The following is a 16658-nucleotide window of genomic DNA, read 5'->3' as shown; positions in this document are numbered from 1 at the left end:
TCACTAACTGCGGGTCCGATATACCAGCAGCTATAAGTTAGTTGCTGAAACTGTTGCGGAGTAGAGTGGACAGTCTGAACACCCACCCCGTCGTTCTAGAAGTCTCATCCCCGCCCGCGCTTAGCCCGCTTTTATAGCCTGAGGCACGACGAGCCAGACCTCGAAAAGACAGTCGAGGCCCCCCGAACCCATTCGAGACTCTCAGACTCCCAGCCTTCAGCCGCCCCCTTTCAACCCCACAGGCTCTAAGTGGGACAACATTGGCACCAGTATTGTAGATTTGACACCGAGGCCCGCTCGAGCCTACCCAAGACCGGAGGGAGTATGGATAGTTCATGGAAACGGTAACGACAATATGGAACATGAAGTCGGACCCGGAAATGGCTGCCTGCCCACTATTGGACCCCCCCACCGCCTTTTCCGTCGTCGGCAGGATGCGTTCCTTCACACCGTTGGACAGGCTGTTGGCCCTTTGCGCTGGCTGGCGGGGTGTACCTGGACCCTGCATTTGCTGCCCCTGTCTGCTTCTCTAACTAACCCTCAGAGAGAGAACGAATATGGACCCGTTCTGCGGGATACGTTGCTATCGTTCCTCCCGACGAATATAAGGACTTCCTCTGGCGTCGGCTCGCAGGGCTGTAAGCTTGGTCATAGCGATATTGCTACTGCTCTAGCGGCTCCATCCACTCATTCTGCATACGGTAATACTTTTCGAGGAGACGGTTCCTACTCATGGCCCCCGCGAGCAATGCATAGATCCTGCGTATGTACGAGCAGGATAGGATGATACCAGAGGGAAATTGGCTACGCCGACGGCCAGGAACCAATAAGGCAGCCCTTTTTCCCATATCGGACTCTGCCAAGACTTCCACGGTTCGGCATGAGGGGATTACTGCAACTACACCGTACTCGGACTGGGCCTGTCTCCCTGAGGTGCCATTCGTCTCAAGCATTCGCATGGAATGGGCCATTCTGCAAAACCCTTGACGGTGTGGCACTCGTATGGTAAGAGTGCTCGTACCTGTACTCTACTCCGTAGTTGTGGAGGGTACCGCGGGATAAACGGTTGACACTCACCTCTGTATCCACAATGGAAAATCATCAATATGGGAAGTTGCGTGGGCGTCCGCTGACGGATTCCTTACCATGGCACCGCATTGTAGAATCCGAGAGGACCAAGATGAAGCTGCAACTCCCCGACCTCGCCTTTGGATCAGATGAGCCTATTCGTCCCAGTGGCCACAGAGTGCCGGAGCACACCACGGGGTATCAGGACCATTTGACGGCTTTCACAGATGATGCACATGGGTTGAATCTTGCTGGTTGGGTGTGACGCAGCTACTGAGCGCCATCCATGCATGCATGCTGTTTGACGTCGTGCTCACCACGCCGCGGAGGTGCGGTTGAGCAACAGTCCGTTGGCGTCGTTAGTGGCCCTACACAGTTTTGAAGGGGGGGGGCCTGTATCTTTTCCCAACAAAGAGGAACGCAGCGGAGGCTAAGCAACTATGGAGCACGGTACTCCTCGTTGCAGTTCCAGAATAATTGCGCATGGAGCAACCCGGCAAATTATTCCTATTCAGTGACCCTGACATGGTTTGCTCGACTCAAGACTACAGGTTTTGTCCCCCTTTGCTGTCTCATTTTCACACACGGCGAGTCACGTTGTGGGCATGCTGAACGTTCCGCCTACTTGATTTGGCACCCATGGAGAGCATTGGCCTCACGACGCGGACGGAATGCTGCATCTGCAACCCACATGCACATCGCCAGAAGAGGTTGGGAATGCGAGCAAGGATGCTTGGGACTGGCTGGTTTCTCGCAGCCGTTTCGACGGGCACGAGTTTATATTAAGGTAGGGAATAAGTGATAGAAGGGGGAGCGGGTGGTTGACGATCAAAATGGTTCACACTTCGAGTGATACCGTGCATGTTGACATCTCGAAACCCCCAAACTTCATTAGATGAAGACATTACGAACCCCCAAGCGAGCCGGGTTGGGCTTGCGGAGCCATACTAGACGTACATGCCGTGCTTGGACACACATGCCATGTGCATATCGTGTTCTTGGTGGGACATGTGCTGGCAATCTGCAATCCGAGGGCACACCCAGTCGTCTGCTCGCTCCCTTTCAGGGCTGGTCCGGTTTGTCGGAATCGTGTTCCATGGGGCGCTCTTCGGAGTTGGAAGTTTACAAAGACGGTGTGATAGTGGCGAACGGCCAACTTCTGGAGAAACGAGACCAGATTGATATGGGTCTTCTCTGAGCTCGTACACGTCGTGTCTGATCTGTGCGAATGCTATTGTATGGATCGCCTTCACAGAACTAATATACATAGCTTGCGGGGAAGTGAGGTGAATCAACTTTGGTAGTTTTAGTGGTGTTGGAGAGATTGTTCTCATCCAATGAGTTGTGGATGGCGATACTCCTCAGCTCATCGCTTAACTTTACAGCTGAAAAGGAGCCTTAGCGAGCGAGCTTGGACACGGAAATGGCGGACTACCGGGAATCTATAAGCTGGTGTATGCGCCAAGTCATAGCTGAGACTGATCAGCCTTGCAGAGAGGGGAACTGTGACCAGCTGTGAGTAGCTCTGTGTACTCGGTACTCCGTACTCCGTGCACCACCAGACCAGTTCGCCATGTATACTCGACACACACAGCTCATCTCCAAGAAGTGTGTGCATACATAACGCGTAAGGCGCGGCTCAGTAGCGCCGCGGAGCCACCAGTAGGTGCGCGGAACAAGTGCGATACTGCAGATTACGTGGGACTGCCCAAGGTGGCGCAGCCAGTCTCGCTCATCTCACGATAGTGGTAACTTACCTCTCGCCAGCAGGCCAAGTAGGGCTGAAGGATTTCAAGCCCGTCAAAACCATCCGCTTATCATCCGAACACACCCAATCACTGAATGCAACCATGCTGTAACGAACAGCCAGCTAAAGGAACGGAGCCATATCCCCGGCTTTGCATGGGCCACTCGGGCGGGAAGGAAAAAAGGAAGGAAAAACGGAAGAACATCAAGACCGTGGTTTGACAACGTGGAAATGGGATGAGCAGTCGGATATCCAGAATCAGGTTTAATGGGCTCCATCAGCGTTTTGCCCAGTACAAGCCACTCCCCAGGGCCCTCTCTCTGCCTTGCCGCGCGCATAAATACACGAGCGAACATCCTGTTTCACTAGACAATAGATCGACCTTCAGCGCGAGCAGTTGGAAGAACGAAGAACCGCGCAAGAAGTGGACGCAAGACACTGGAATCAGTGGAAACTGCCAGATATATTCGTCTTCCTGGCCTGATCTCTTTAGCTAGCACTCCGAGCCAACCAACCAACCATAGGCCCCGCTCGACTACTGCTGCATAGGACTGTGCAGTGCTGTACACAGTAAGTTACCCTGTTCGGACTGGTACGATTGATCCTAAAGGGTATGCAGTCTTACTTTCCACATTCGACCGTGGCTTTAGGACGAGGGATTCAGTGAGGAAAAGGACGATAGCTGGGGATCTTCGAGATGAGCGCCGCCGCCGTCGTCAACATCTGAGCTCAGAGACAGCCTCGGTCAATATTTCGCTCCTTCTTGTTGCGGACGGGCGTGCAAATATGTAAAACTTCTGGCGCCGTACTGTACTCTACGACAGCTCGTTACAGAACTCTTGGTACAGTACTAGTAATACTACAGTATTGCCTTGCCAAGCAACAATGGCAGCACTTGGAGGGTGCTGCTGTCACTCCCTACTGTTACTCCTACTCTAGTCCTTTACTAGTAGCAAACTGAACACAATTACAGACTGCGGCTATTCTAGTAACTTACAAAGAGAAGGGACCAGGGGACGGCACCACCACTTCCCACTTACTCCAATACTTTCACTCCAATACTCCCACTACTTGCACTACTCCCACTACTCCCACTACTCCCACTACTCCCACTACTCCCACTACTCCCACTACTCCCACTACTCCCACTACTTCCACCACTCCCACTACTTCCACTCTCCCACTAACGTAAGTAAGTCGTGGCGTAACGAGTGGAATGGCGTAACGAGTGGAATGGCGTAACGAGTGGAATGGCGTAACGAGTGGAATGGCGTAACGAGTGGAATGGCGTAACGAGGGGCTGTACCTTTGCAGCTAAACTTGTAAGTAATGGTACTTAAACCCAACAACTTCAAACCTAAATAACTCCATTAATAAAATTACCAAATCATATTCCTCTTTACATATAGGACCTATATAAGTACTCTATTACATGTGAAAGTTATAGCAGTATTAGCGTTGTTTTGCATAAGTTATTAAAGGGTTAAGTTGTTGCCATACAAAATATTAGTATAGCAAATCTATCGTTGGTAACTTCCTTATATAGCTAGCTTACAAGCTAAATTTTCTAAGTCGCATGTGTGTGTATATAAAGTTTCCAATACAAAGCATTATATTCTACATAGCCTACTTAAACAGTTATTAAGGGTTTTAATACTAGTCGGCGATGTAAATTTGCTAGTTACGCCACGCCACGACTTACGTTACTCCCACTACACCTCGATTCAATTTGTAGTATCTCCACTTCGCTTCCTTTCCTTCTCCTTCCCCCATTCCCTTTCCCCACCTCGAACTTACCTCCTCCCCTACCCGCCCTACCCTACCCGCCCTACCCTACCCCCCCTACCCTACCCCCACTACCCTACCCCCCCTACCCTACCCCCTACCCTACCCCTACCCTACCCCTCCCCTCCCTCTCTCCACTTCCACCCCTACACACAATCACATACCATGTTCAAAAGACCCCTGATTATATTATATCCCTACGCAAGCCGTTCTTTCGGGGTCATTGTCTTGTCTGCCTCATATGCCACCTAAAACTACCTATTCCAGTACTACGTATACGACTATACGGCCCTTTTACTCCATCTCCACACTCCTACAAATCCCCTATTCTTCCCAAGTCTCAAACTATCTCAGTGGCACTGAGGAAACCCTGAGACATTTGGGGCGAGGTTCCGATTTCTGATACCTTTTGTCACCCTATCGCCGAAGTACCGAACCCCTACAGTACCATCCCGCCGACCCTCTCATTTTCAGCCTTCTCCAAAGCAACCTCGACAAGGCGGCTGATGAAATGACATAAACACCAGGCTAACTCGTCGCCCCATAGACGGGACTATTCACTTCATTTCGCATCGCCTTATTTCTTGCTTCTTTTTTAACGTTTATGCCTTCTGGATATATATACAATTCATGGTTCCTGCTCTCTCGGTCAGTCCGTGAATTGTCGCCACTCTGGAATAGGAGACGCGCCAGCCTCCTCCGTCGCCTCCACATGCTGCACAGTTCAGCTCGTGGCAAAGAAAAGACGTACGATCATCATGGAAATCCCTCGCTATGCGTCGGCGCATCGCTTGGCATTTGCGCTGCCCGAAATATACATACAGACCTCGAATCCGTCCGAGAGGAAGGCCATGACAATTCGATCAAGCCCTAACACCCTGGGATCCTCTCCACCCTCCTCTGCCAGCCCTATGTCGATACCGAACGCGCGGGGGGACGATTTGCCGCCGCCACCGTTACCGCCACCGCGATACGTCAATCATGAGCGAGAAGGCAGTGGGGCGAGGACAGTTGATCCGGGTTGGGAATGGAGCAATTCCAGAGAAGAACATGGCTGGGGGAAACCATCTTCTGTAAAATCGGGTTCGAGTCTATACGGAAGCCTTTCGGGCTATGGGAATGGCATCATGGACTCTGTCGAATATCGTCGTGGGAGTTCTGCCTCTACCATAAAGTCCATATCTGGAGTCGACTCATACAATAGCTCGTGCCCGAAGGTGGACGAGGGCTATGCGAGCCTTTCTACATGCGGAAGCATAGGCTCTACCAAGTAAGTTAATGGGATTTCTTGCTCTCTGGTTTTGGTATACTGTTATGAAAATGCATTAGCGGCGCCGTCAAGTTTATGTGTTGAGCTTCGTGGACAGTGGGACTTTTGAAATACGCGAGAACTTTGCTAATATTAGTATCTATAGTTCAAGGCATGAATATTCGATACCTCGGAGACCTGGATTCCAAAGTTCAGTACACGAGAAATACCGGACCAATACACAGACATATGACAAATCCGTACTACAGAAGCTCAACTCGAGAAGGGGAGGTGATATTTCAACATCCCCCCGAAGTTACGGAAGGGCGCCTTTCAGCAAATCTTTCAACGACAGCGTGCCATCGTCGCCGCTGGGCCAGAAGCATGGGCTGTCTCACCAGAAGCCTTTATCTCTGCCAGCAATGAACCCAAAACTTAGTCCCTTGGAAAGTCCAATTTCTAGGGGGGCGAGTGGAGGTTCAGCACCCATTGCACCAAGTATGCGTAATGGGGGGCAATATGGCTACAGATCACCGAGTGAACGGGACGATACGGAGCAATCTCCACGGCCGTATAGCAGGCAAACGACCCACGATTTTGACGACGCTTTCAGTACGGTTAGCTATTCATATCAAGGCAGCCACTACACGGATAACGAGTCCGACTTTCCCATGGAGGAGACGGGTTTCCAGCGCCTTCATATCGACGACGGGATGAGGCGATCAGATGGGCAACCACTGAGCGCAGCTGCTGGACAGAAGAGGAGGGCGTCATCGCCTCCCGTTGATGACGGGCCACCAGATTTGTACAGGAGGAGGGAGCAAGCCTCCCGTGCCTCGCCAGCTCCGCGGAATCATTCCGACCACGGATCTATTTCTTCGTCTACCTCTGGACCTCGAAGCGCATCATTAAATTCTGTTCCCTCGCTAGCTGCTAGCAGCATGAGCACTGTTGATTCTTACGGCCGACTTTCGCCTGGGGGTCGTTCTCCTGGCGCTATTTCGCCTCTTGGATATTCTACTGATACCTATTACCCTGGCGCTGTTTCTCCCCGCACGATGGATGGGCATGATTCGCCCTTTTCCATGTCTCTGGCTGCTACTAGTGCGCCTCTCGAGCACCCACGACACCCCCACAGGGCTATCTCTGATTCGAGGCCTATTGTCTCTGCTCATAAGTCTCTGGATACCGTCAACCAGCCCAAAAATGACATCCTGAAGGTCCAGAGCGGATATGTGTGCGACTGCTGTCCCAAGAAGCCCAAAAAGTTCGACACGGAGGAAGCACTAGCGTAAGTTCCAAACTCCTTATTTCCCATCACATTGCTTACTAACACATCCCCAGTGCCCACGAGTCCGAGAAGCAGTACGAATGCGCATATTGCAAGAACCGCTTCAAGAACAAAAACGAAGCCGAGCGCCACCAAAACTCCCTCCACCTCCGCCGCCACTCCTGGTCCTGCGCCGCGCTCGCGGGCTACGTAGACGCCTTCCACACCTCCCCCACCGCGCCCAACGACGCCGACACCTGCGGCTACTGCGGCGACGAGTTCGCGCGCAGCGGCCACGGGATCCTGGGGAATGGGCAGGAGGGCAAGGTGCCGACGGAGCGCGATTGGGAGGCCAGGATCCAGCATCTGGTTGATCTGCATAAATTCCGCGAGTGCAATCATACGAAGAAGTTCTTTCGCGCGGATCACTTTAGGCAGCATCTTAAGCATAGTCATGCGGGGACGAGCGGGAAGTGGACGAATATGCTGGAGAATGCGTGTATGAGGGATGAGCCGCTGCCGGTGGCGAGGATCAATGAGGAGGAGGAATAACAAGAAAAATGGTAGATGAGACGGTCAGATAGACCATGGAACCAGAACCAAAGAGATTGAGCAACACCGAAATTCACAGGGGACTATTTTCAGAGGGCGAGGAGACCGGCTAGGGGCAAACAGCTTTTTGCGGCATAAGGACAGGAAGATTCATTCATATTTGGAGTTTTTATTTTTATGATGGCTTTTTGGTTAGCATCTCATCTACGAAGCAAAGCAGCTTCTTAACGAACGAACGAACGATTACTGCATATACTGGAGCATGTTATATGGGACCTTGCTTGTTTTGAGCAGGGAGGGGGGGCTATTTGGATTAAAAGAGCGCAGGTTTGCGCTGGGAGTCTGTCGATGACGGTTATGAGAAGGTTATACACTTTGGTGGGTGATATAGGCAGTGAGGCACGTGGTGCTGGGAAAGAAGCACGGGGCATGAGGGATAAGAGAGACACGACTACCGAGTGGCTTGGTCGGTGAGGGATGAATATATGGATGGATAGATAATGTGAGGGGAGATAGAGAAACCTCCTCCCTCAATCATGCCATTTTACACTACCATTTACAGCACCACGTTTCATGAACCTGCGCATCTGAGCATCGAACTAACCGAAACCCCCATACGCCCGGAAGATAATAGAATTCTATTACACATCCACCCCTAAACGTATTAAGAAACCACCCCGTCAGCCCTGTATCAAGGAACCCGGAACCCCGAAGCCCCCCTCTTCCCCTGATCCCCTAAAGACCGAAGAAGTGGTTACGTAGTGTAAGGGCCCCGGGCAGATACACCGAGGGTCGATCCGCAATAAAGCCGTTATGCGCAAGGATTCCTTCTTTTTTTGGTTTCTAAAAACCCCGGCAGATGGGGGCTCCGTTTCTTCCATTCCTTCTATGAGATGAGATGAGCCTTACAACCCCACACACCCATCTCCGGACTACCGAACCCCCCTACTCCCCTACGCCCCGCCCAAACCGACACTCCATCGTCACCGAGCCGCCGCGCGGACTAACTTTTCCACTGCCGCCAATGGGGGTGCGTAACTGCTACAAGCAATCGATGCCGCTGGATGGGGGATAGGCATATCTGCCCTCCTCCGCTTATCTTCCCCTGCTCTACCGCAAGTCCGCCTGGGTCCCCGGTTTAGAACCCGCTACGAGTGAGTTGAGGGTGATGTCGTAGGACAGAATACCGAGGCTGGCTGGTGGCGTAGGGACGGAGGGATGAGGGGTAAGCACTAAGCTCGGGTGTGGCTCGAGCGCGGGGAGGCGTGAGTGGTGAAGGGCAGGCGCGAGTGGCGAAGGGAGTATAGGTATGACTGATGCTGTGGCGTGGCGACTTACGGTCGTGGGTGAGGGGGACGGAGGGATGGAGGGGCGATCGGAGGGGGGGGGTTGGATCGAGATGTGAGAGGAGGAGTAAGGCTTCGTATTCTGGGCGTGATTGAGATCATCTGAGGTGGGCATGGGTAGCAAGGCTCTATCCCGGGTCGTTCGCCGGCTTCCAGAAAGATTCAAGTCAGACTCTCACTTTAGGATGGCGCCATCCCGCGTCTATTTTGGGGAAGTATCTTCCAAGGCCGTGGTACGAGAACAGTACATGATTCCACCGGTATTTGCCCGCCATCCCAGTCTTCATAAAGGATGCCACGGCGCTCGGCAGCAGTCAGCAGAGTGCTGACAGCCTTCTCCCACCGCGATTTGCGCAGAGGGCGGCATATGTGCACTGACGTGTCAATTCGGACTCGCCGAAGTTGGCATGTGCGGGGCACGCGAGCAAGGCGTGTTGCATTCCTGGGACGGACCGGCTCGACGAAATGGGAAGGTAATGCAGAACCTCATGTCCGGAGGGGTTGTTGTGGAGGTGTGGGGCAGTTGCACAGTTAGCGCGAACGAACATTGATGTCTTGGGACTTCTTCGCAGGGCTGGGGAAAACTTGGGTATGGCGTGGGGGTTTTCATATATCGTATCCAGGCTCGGTTTTTGGAGTAGGGTTGGGGTGGTATTTTCAGCGGATGTCTTTGGGAACGCTGGGGAAGAGGTTTGGGTTTTGGAAACGTTCGCGATTGCGTTTTGCGATTTCCCCTGCTCGCTTGCGGTCAAGGCGTTTTCGGTAGAAGGCCCTGTGAAACGTTAGATGTACGTAAAATATAGCTTCTAGTTTGGGGGAGATTACTTTTGGAGAGCGAAGACTCGGGGTTCTTCTTCGGGTTCTTGTGATGTAGTGTCTGGCTTGTTCTGTGCATGGTTAGGCATGCTTTAAGAGTTCACGTGATAGGAGTGCATCTCATACCGTGTCGTCGTCCTTTTTCTCTTCGCCCTTCTCCTTTTTCTCTTCGCCCTTCTCCTTTTTATCTTCGTCTTTCTTGTCCTTGTCCTTCTCCTTCTCTTTTTCCTTCTCCTTCTTCTTCTTTTGCTTCTCCTCAAACTCCTTCTTAACCCTCTCTACCTCGTCCTCAATCTCCCTCTTCTTCTTGGCAGCCACTGCAGCTTCATCTATGATAGGAGTGCAGAAGCCCTTATCCTTCAAATGGCCAGGGCAAACGAAAAAGAAGTCCTTCTGCACATTAGCTATAGTATCGAAGTGTTGGGTAACGACCCTACCTTGTTTTCAGGGACAACGAGCACGCTGGTGCTCGGTTTGAAGCAGATATCACATGGCTTTGATGCTGTATCTGCCACTTTCCTGTGGGTGTAAATGTTGGGGAACGCCATAGTTCAAGTATTCTTGTTTCAAGGGGGTTATATTAATTGTTGCACTTCTCACTTTGATCGGGGTTTGGCGGAGGTCGAAGGTATATCTACTGCGGGGGCCAAGGGTTTGTTGGCACGATACGGCATATTGCCCACCGTACGTACGTAGTAGTACTGATAGCACGTGCGATATTATTTATAGCTAACTTATCTCTTAATTGTCTCTCAAGATACAAGCATTTAAACTAATAGAAATCTTTTATTTTAGCTCTATTTAGGTAGTTAACACAGAAAATTACGCCTGATTCAAATCTTTTATTTTACTTATTATGTGCAGTTCCTTTCAGACCCTTGGGCTTCACCACGGTCCTTTCTTTATATGGTGGAAATGTACGTACAGCACGATAGGCCGGCGATAAGGACGCGCTGCGCGTAGCCAGGGCGTCATTATTTCAAGCTGCATTTGTTTTCCTCCGGCAAATCGCCACAAACGTACAAATTCGACAACATGAGTCGGGCACTAGACCAGTCAAATCTAGAACAAGCCTTCAAAGATAGGCCAGATATCGTTGGCGCGATACAAGCCGCAGCTAGTAAGATACATATGATTTCTTCTCGTCCCTCAACGCATGACTTCATACGTCGTGAACTACAGGTGCAACATGGTATGGGCTTCAGCTGACCTAATACAGCTGCCCCGGCCTGGGCAGAGCTCTTTAATGAGATCTCGTCTTACATAGTCAATTTACGACTAGGATTGGAGCCGTCAGCCTCGGACCCGGCGTCTAAGAAGCGGAAGCTTGAGGAGGGATTGCCTATTCAACCAAAGAAGGAAGCCACCGACACCCAACCGCTAGCTAAAATCGCCAATGGATTCGACCATGCAAATGATGAGGCGTTATTACAAGTGAAGGAGATTTCTATGGTGGTTCCTCTGCGTAAGAAGTTCACGATTGAGTTTACGAAGAACCATATCCAAGCGCGAGACCCCAAGACAGACGAACTTGTCCCTGGAACAACATACCCGTGGAAGGACATAAGTCAGTGACACTATATTGAAATTCTGTTCGTCGAAAATTCTAACCGGAGGATAGGCCACGCATTCTGCCTCACGGTCCCCGAAAAGGCGCAAAAGCAGTACAACTACATCTTATTCCTCAAAGACGCACATATTGTCACGCCACGACACGCTCAATATGGGCCAAACCCGCCTGACCCACTCGTCCTCACAATTCCATCCACAGCGCTCAAATCGGGAAGCATTTCGGGCAAATCTCTCAGTGCAGCCTCCGCAGTCTCTGACCAGCACAAGACGCTCTTCGACTTTTTTATCAACCAACAGCTGAAGGCGAATGGCCGTAATATTTCTATCGTCGAAGCTAATTGGAAGGTCTTCTCCAGCGCGGGGAAGGAGGCATACAAGCCGAATAATCCAGCGGTGCATGTGAAGGCCTTCCGAGGCAGCAAGGATGGGTACTTATATTTTCTGCCAGGTGGAATACTGTGGGGTTTTAAGAAGCCTTTAATATTCCTGCCCAAAGAGCAAATAGTGGCAGTAAGCTATGTCAACGTGCTACAGCGGACATTTAATCTGGTGATCGAGGTCGATGTCCGATATAAGAAATCCGATGGGACGTATGAGGAGGAAAACGAGGAATTCGAATTCGGGATGCTCGACCAAGAGGATTTTGCCGGCATTGATGCTTATGTGAAGCGCCACGGTTTGCAGGATGCTAGTATGGCTGATCAGAGGAAGGCAAAGAGACTGGGGATCAACACGGTCAAGGGAGAAGACGGGTCGAAAATCGATGTGGGAGATGCAGGGGAGTTACAGAAAGCTGAGTTGGAGATGGGAGAGGAAGTGCCTGATGAGGAAGATGAGGGGACCGAGGGAGAAGATTATGACCCTGGCACTGAGGGGGAGAGTGAGGGTTCTGGGTCGAGTAGCGAGGAAGATAGCGATGAGGCAGGTGGAGGTGGTGGTGGAGGGGATGAAGACGAAGAAGATGATGATGACGAAGCCGATGAAGAATTATAGATGCTCTATGACACATACAGTATTGTAACGATAATGGGAGAGGTACGGAAAATGGGTGTAATTAACTACCAGCACGAGGGGTTACATTCAATTGCAATTAGAAGATGTTTTTCAATTCATAATTTCCACCAAAATCAAACTTACTCTTGCAGTGTTCGGCGGATCGTATCCGGATCTGATCCTGAGCCCTCACGGGTAAGATCATGATCCGTCTGAGGTCTGACGGATAGATACGGGTTATATCCGGATCTTCACAGGGTTAGCACAAATAATCTAATAACGTACTTCATAAGTAAGCTGCGCATACAAGTAAGCTGCGCACACCCCACCAAAATCACGAAATCTACCCTATTCAACCAGTCATGCCTCAACCAAATAGTGCCCAATTGGCCTCCAAAGAGGGCCGAATAGCTCTTGCGATTAATTCATATAAATCAGGCTATTTTACAAGCATTCGTGGTGCTGCAGACGCGTACGACGTACCTGAATCGACATTACGGACGCGCTTGAAGGGCACGCGTCCGCATAATGAAATACGGTCTACAAACCTCAAACTTACGGATACGGAAGAATTAACGCTTGTTAATTGGATCTTATCTATGGATGAGCGAGGCTTACCAGTTCGTACGGCTTCAATTCGAGATATGGCTAACTTATTACTTCAAAAACGGACCGGTACGGACGCGTCTCCTCCGCAACAAGTTGGCGTCCAATGGCCATATAACTTCGTACGACGCCATGACTCTTTACGGGCTTGTTATAATCGCAAATATGATTACAAGCGTGCCTTATGTGAAGACCCGACTATTATTCGAGACTGGTTCCGACTTGTACGAAATACAGTTGCAAAATATGGAATCCGGGACGTGGATATCTATAACTTTGATGAGACGGGCTTTCAAATGGGTGTGATTTCGACCGCAAAAGTCATTACGGCCTCTGATCGTACGTCACGGCCCGTAACAGTCCAACCTGGGAACCGCGAATGGACTACGGCTATTGAGTGTATTAATGCGGACGGTTGGTCGCTTCCTCCAATGATTATACTTAAAGGCAAACTCCATATCTCTACCTGGTATATAAACGCTTTACCGTCTAATTGGGAAATTGCGGTTAGTGATAACGGCTGGACTACGGACCAATTAGGCCTTATTTGGCTTACAGACGTCTTCGAAAAACATACAAAGGATCGTACGGAAGGAGTATATCGACTTCTTATTCTTGACGGACATGGAAGTCATATTACGGCTGAATTTGACTTGTTTTGCAAGGACCGTAATATCATTACTCTTTGTATGCCTCCGCATTCCTCACATTTACTTCAACCTCTTGATGTGAGCTGTTTTGCGGTCCTAAAACGGTCATACGGGCGACAAATTGAAGATCTTATGCGGGCTGGAGTTAATCATATTGATAAGTCTGATTTCCTTCAAGCTTATTTTACGGCCCGTACGGAAGCTTTAACCTCACGTACAATCCGTAGCGGGTTCGTAGCTGCTGGATTGGTCCCGTACGACCCAGAACGTGTTCTCTCAAAGCTTAATACTCAATTACGGACGCCTACCCCTCCTCCTCCTCCTACGACCGAACAAGCGCCTTGGGTCCCAGAGACGCCACACAATATACAAGAGCTAGAATCTCAAGCTAAGGCAATTGGAGACTTTGTACAACGCCGTACGGCCGGGTCTTCAAGTCCTACAGATCGTGCAGTTCGGCAGTTAGTTAAGGGCTGTCAAATGGCTATGCATTCTGCAGTCCTCCTTGCGGATGAAAACAAGAAGCTACGGGCCGCGAACGAACGCCAGAAGAAGAAGAGAGCTGTACGGAGGTCGTATATTGCTACGGGAGGTGTTTTGACAGTCCAGGAGGGCTTGGATCGATCCGTAGCTGCAAATATAGAGCGTACGGGTCAGTCTACAGGTGGGGCTCAAAAGCGACAAATCCGCGCACCACGGATGTGTAGTATTTGCAGATCACTTGAACACACGGCCCGTACGTGCCCAGATAGGGTTAATTCGAATTAGATTGGTTTAATAATAGTAATCTTAATTTGTTGTTGAATTATTAGTTCCTAAAGCCATGATTTTGGTGGGGTGTGCGCAGCTTACTTGTATGCGCAGCTTACTTGTATGCGCAGCTTACTTGTATGCGCAGCTTACTTGTATGCGCAGCTTACTTATGAAGTACGTTAATCATAACTATTCAAATAGTCAAATATTACGTAAGCATGTTTATCACATGATGTTAGAATCACGTGGCCTAAGTAATTATCTAGTATAACGTGCATGTATAACGAAAGTGCCAAACAAGCGAAAGTGCCAAAATATCGCGACTACCCCATAAGAATTGCGATAAATCCACCACAACAATATAAATTAATAAAACTACTCGGAGTCCTCTTCCTCAGACCTGTCTATTACAATCTGACAAGTGCGCGCATTGTGTCCAGTCTCACCACACTTGCCACAGCGACGTGCATGGGTTTCTTCCCTTGGCTTCCGACCACTACTTGCCCTTATTTCTTGCTCTACTTGCTGCACAACGTCCCTCTCGTCCTGTAGCTCCTGTGCTACCTGTTGACTAAGTGATCCTCCTTGCTGTAGTCGTGTTTTTTTAGCTCTCCGGCGCTTGCTTAGCACTTCATTTGCCTGTCGCAGGTTTTGGAACTCTGCTTTTAACAATGCTAATTGATGCATTATTTGCGATGCACCCTTTGTAAACTGGTCAACAGCTGCATAGATTGAGGTTGGAGAGCTATTTTGATGATGCGCAATTCAATTTTTAATGAAAGTAGACTGTGATACAGCTTCAGTTGGGTTATTTGGTGTCTGAGAAACCCATGGTTGAGCGGTGTTTGGGTGAGAGGTTGGAGGTGTTGGCGTCTTAAACCTAAGGTCAAGTGTAGATATTACACTCTCAGGGCTAAATGGAAGAAGCCCAGCACCTCGGAACCCTCCCTGAATATTGCTTTCTGTCATTGCAATGTTAAATGCAGCGTGGAAGGCAGGAAAGAAGTCATCCTTAGTAATGTGAATAATATGAGCCTGCATCATATCTTCAATTTGCCGACCGTAAGCTCTCTTTAATGGGCCAAAACAGCCAACATTAAGTGGTTGAAGTATATGGGAAGAGTGAGCAGGCATACAAAGCGTAATAATGTTGTGTTCTTTGCAGTACTCCTCAAACTTGTCTGAATGGTGGCTTGTAATGGTGGGTGCACCAGATATGAGAATCTAGCAACCCAAGGAAGGGATGAAGTTACTAAGACAACACACTGTCTTAGGAAACAGAGCCAAAGGGTTGTAGCTTAGACTATTCCACAACGCAGCAATCAGGTGTATGATGTGGTGAAGTGGTTTAGACAAGTTGCAACAAATGTTGAGTTTGAGAACTCAGGGGTAAGTCAGAGGTTAGCACCTCACTGACTTTTCAAAAACAGAGAATAACAAGATCAATGCTTGGAAGCTTGTAAAAGACGTGGAAGTATGTGATAGTCGATTTACTGTATTGCCTGCTTGCCCTTTCTTAAGGAAAGGGCAATCCTATTTATGCCAAAGGAGTGTAGTTCTCTCATTTTCCATGACTTTCCATGACTAACCAGGCTTGGTAAATGTATTAGAAATCAAGTGCGACCCACAACTAGCTTGCTAATCATGTAGTGAATGTAAGAGAATTCCATAGAACCATCTCTTGGGTTCCTAGCCTATAGGAAGTGAAAAGGAGGTCCAAGGTCAGAGTACCTATAGACAAATTATGTCATAACTTAACCAATCTTGTGGGTAACTAAGGAGCGATGATGTGTAATGAATCATAGAGGGTTGTAGAAGCTTCTAGAGCTATTGTTCATGTTTCTAGGCCTCTAGTTGGTAGAGATATGCCATGTGGTAGTATTGGCCCACCCCCTTAAGGAGGAGAGTTTCTTAATAACTTGTTCAATGAGTGTCCAAATGATATGCCGTGATGTATGTAGCATAAACAGATGTAGTAGAAGAGTTTGCAGCAATCGTTGAGTAGTATTGCTTCTGTTGTTGGTGTGATAAGCCAAGATATGTATGGTGACTTGTAGGTTTGAGGAGGAGATTTCTAAGTTTGCTCTTGAGTTTGATAGCAAACTGAGTGCAACGAATGTCAGTATGACATGGCTCTCATGACCATCAAGGACTAACAAGCGATAACCACCAGCTGTAACGCTGACTTCTAAACAATAGAAGACACAGAGGTTTCTTGCGTAAGGTTGACTTGACAGAGGAGGCAGGGGAT

General features: G+C 49.5%; 6 protein-coding genes across 6 annotated transcripts; 3 read left to right on the top strand and 3 right to left on the bottom strand.

Moving 5' to 3' along the window:
- Positions 1 to 662: 662 nt before the first annotated feature.
- On the bottom strand, positions 663 to 971 carry VC83_03886 (uncharacterized protein; the record flags this gene model as incomplete). The annotated part of the gene is made up of 1 exon (XM_024467524.1): positions 663 to 971. One exon carries the CDS (start codon positions 969 to 971, stop codon positions 663 to 665), a length of 309 nt encoding a protein of 102 aa, XP_024324801.1.
- A 119-nt stretch (positions 972 to 1090) lies between these two features.
- On the top strand, positions 1091 to 1450 carry VC83_03885 (uncharacterized protein; the record flags this gene model as incomplete). Its single annotated transcript, XM_024467523.1, has 2 exons — positions 1091 to 1322; positions 1398 to 1450. The coding sequence occupies 2 exons, from the start codon at positions 1091 to 1093 to the stop codon at positions 1448 to 1450; spliced, it is 285 nt and encodes a 94-aa protein (XP_024324957.1).
- Positions 1451 to 4743: 3293 nt separating this feature from the next.
- VC83_03884 (uncharacterized protein) lies at positions 4744 to 7671 on the top strand (the record flags this gene model as incomplete). The annotated part of the gene is made up of 3 exons (XM_024467522.1): positions 4744 to 5870; positions 6016 to 7140; positions 7194 to 7671. The coding sequence occupies exons 1-3, from the start codon at positions 5359 to 5361 to the stop codon at positions 7669 to 7671; spliced, it is 2115 nt and encodes a 704-aa protein (XP_024324800.1). The 5' UTR covers positions 4744 to 5358.
- Positions 7672 to 8781: 1110 nt separating this feature from the next.
- VC83_03883 (uncharacterized protein) lies at positions 8782 to 9132 on the bottom strand (the record flags this gene model as incomplete). The annotated part of the gene is made up of 1 exon (XM_024467521.1): positions 8782 to 9132. The coding sequence occupies one exon, from the start codon at positions 9130 to 9132 to the stop codon at positions 8782 to 8784; it is 351 nt and encodes a 116-aa protein (XP_024324806.1).
- Positions 9133 to 9674: 542 nt separating this feature from the next.
- Positions 9675 to 10628, bottom strand: VC83_03882 (uncharacterized protein; the record flags this gene model as incomplete). The annotated part of the gene is made up of 4 exons (XM_024467520.1): positions 10271 to 10628; positions 9960 to 10223; positions 9843 to 9904; positions 9675 to 9789 (listed from the first exon to the last, which is right to left on the bottom strand). The coding sequence occupies exons 1-4, from the start codon at positions 10379 to 10381 to the stop codon at positions 9675 to 9677; spliced, it is 552 nt and encodes a 183-aa protein (XP_024324805.1). The 5' UTR covers positions 10382 to 10628.
- Positions 10629 to 10806: 178 nt separating this feature from the next.
- VC83_03881 (uncharacterized protein) lies at positions 10807 to 12503 on the top strand. Its single transcript, XM_024467519.1, has 3 exons — positions 10807 to 10953; positions 11053 to 11400; positions 11455 to 12503. Exons 1-3 carry the CDS (start codon positions 10869 to 10871, stop codon positions 12396 to 12398), a joined length of 1377 nt encoding a protein of 458 aa, XP_024324804.1. The 5' UTR covers positions 10807 to 10868; the 3' UTR covers positions 12399 to 12503.
- Positions 12504 to 16658: the final 4155 nt, after the last annotated feature.

This window comes from Pseudogymnoascus destructans (genome assembly GCF_001641265.1).
Source record: "Pseudogymnoascus destructans isolate 20631-21 unplaced genomic scaffold scaffold_8, whole genome shotgun sequence".
Classification (NCBI taxonomy): domain Eukaryota; kingdom Fungi; phylum Ascomycota; class Leotiomycetes; order Thelebolales; family Thelebolaceae; genus Pseudogymnoascus; species Pseudogymnoascus destructans.
The sequence above is the reverse complement of the archived record's forward strand: the minus strand, read 5'-3'. Positions and strand labels throughout refer to the sequence as shown.

Excerpts from the sequence above, each read along its gene's own strand:
- VC83_03881 (XM_024467519.1), top strand. The coding sequence starts at position 10,869 with ATGAGTCGGGCACTAGACCAGTCAAATCTAGAACAAGCCTTCAAAGAT. Across the intron at positions 10,954-11,052 it reads CGCGATACAAGCCGCAGCTA|CTGCCCCGGCCTGGGCAGAG; the intron begins GTAAGATACATA and ends GACCTAATACAG. Across the intron at positions 11,401-11,454 it reads ATACCCGTGGAAGGACATAA|GCCACGCATTCTGCCTCACG; the intron begins GTCAGTGACACT and ends ACCGGAGGATAG.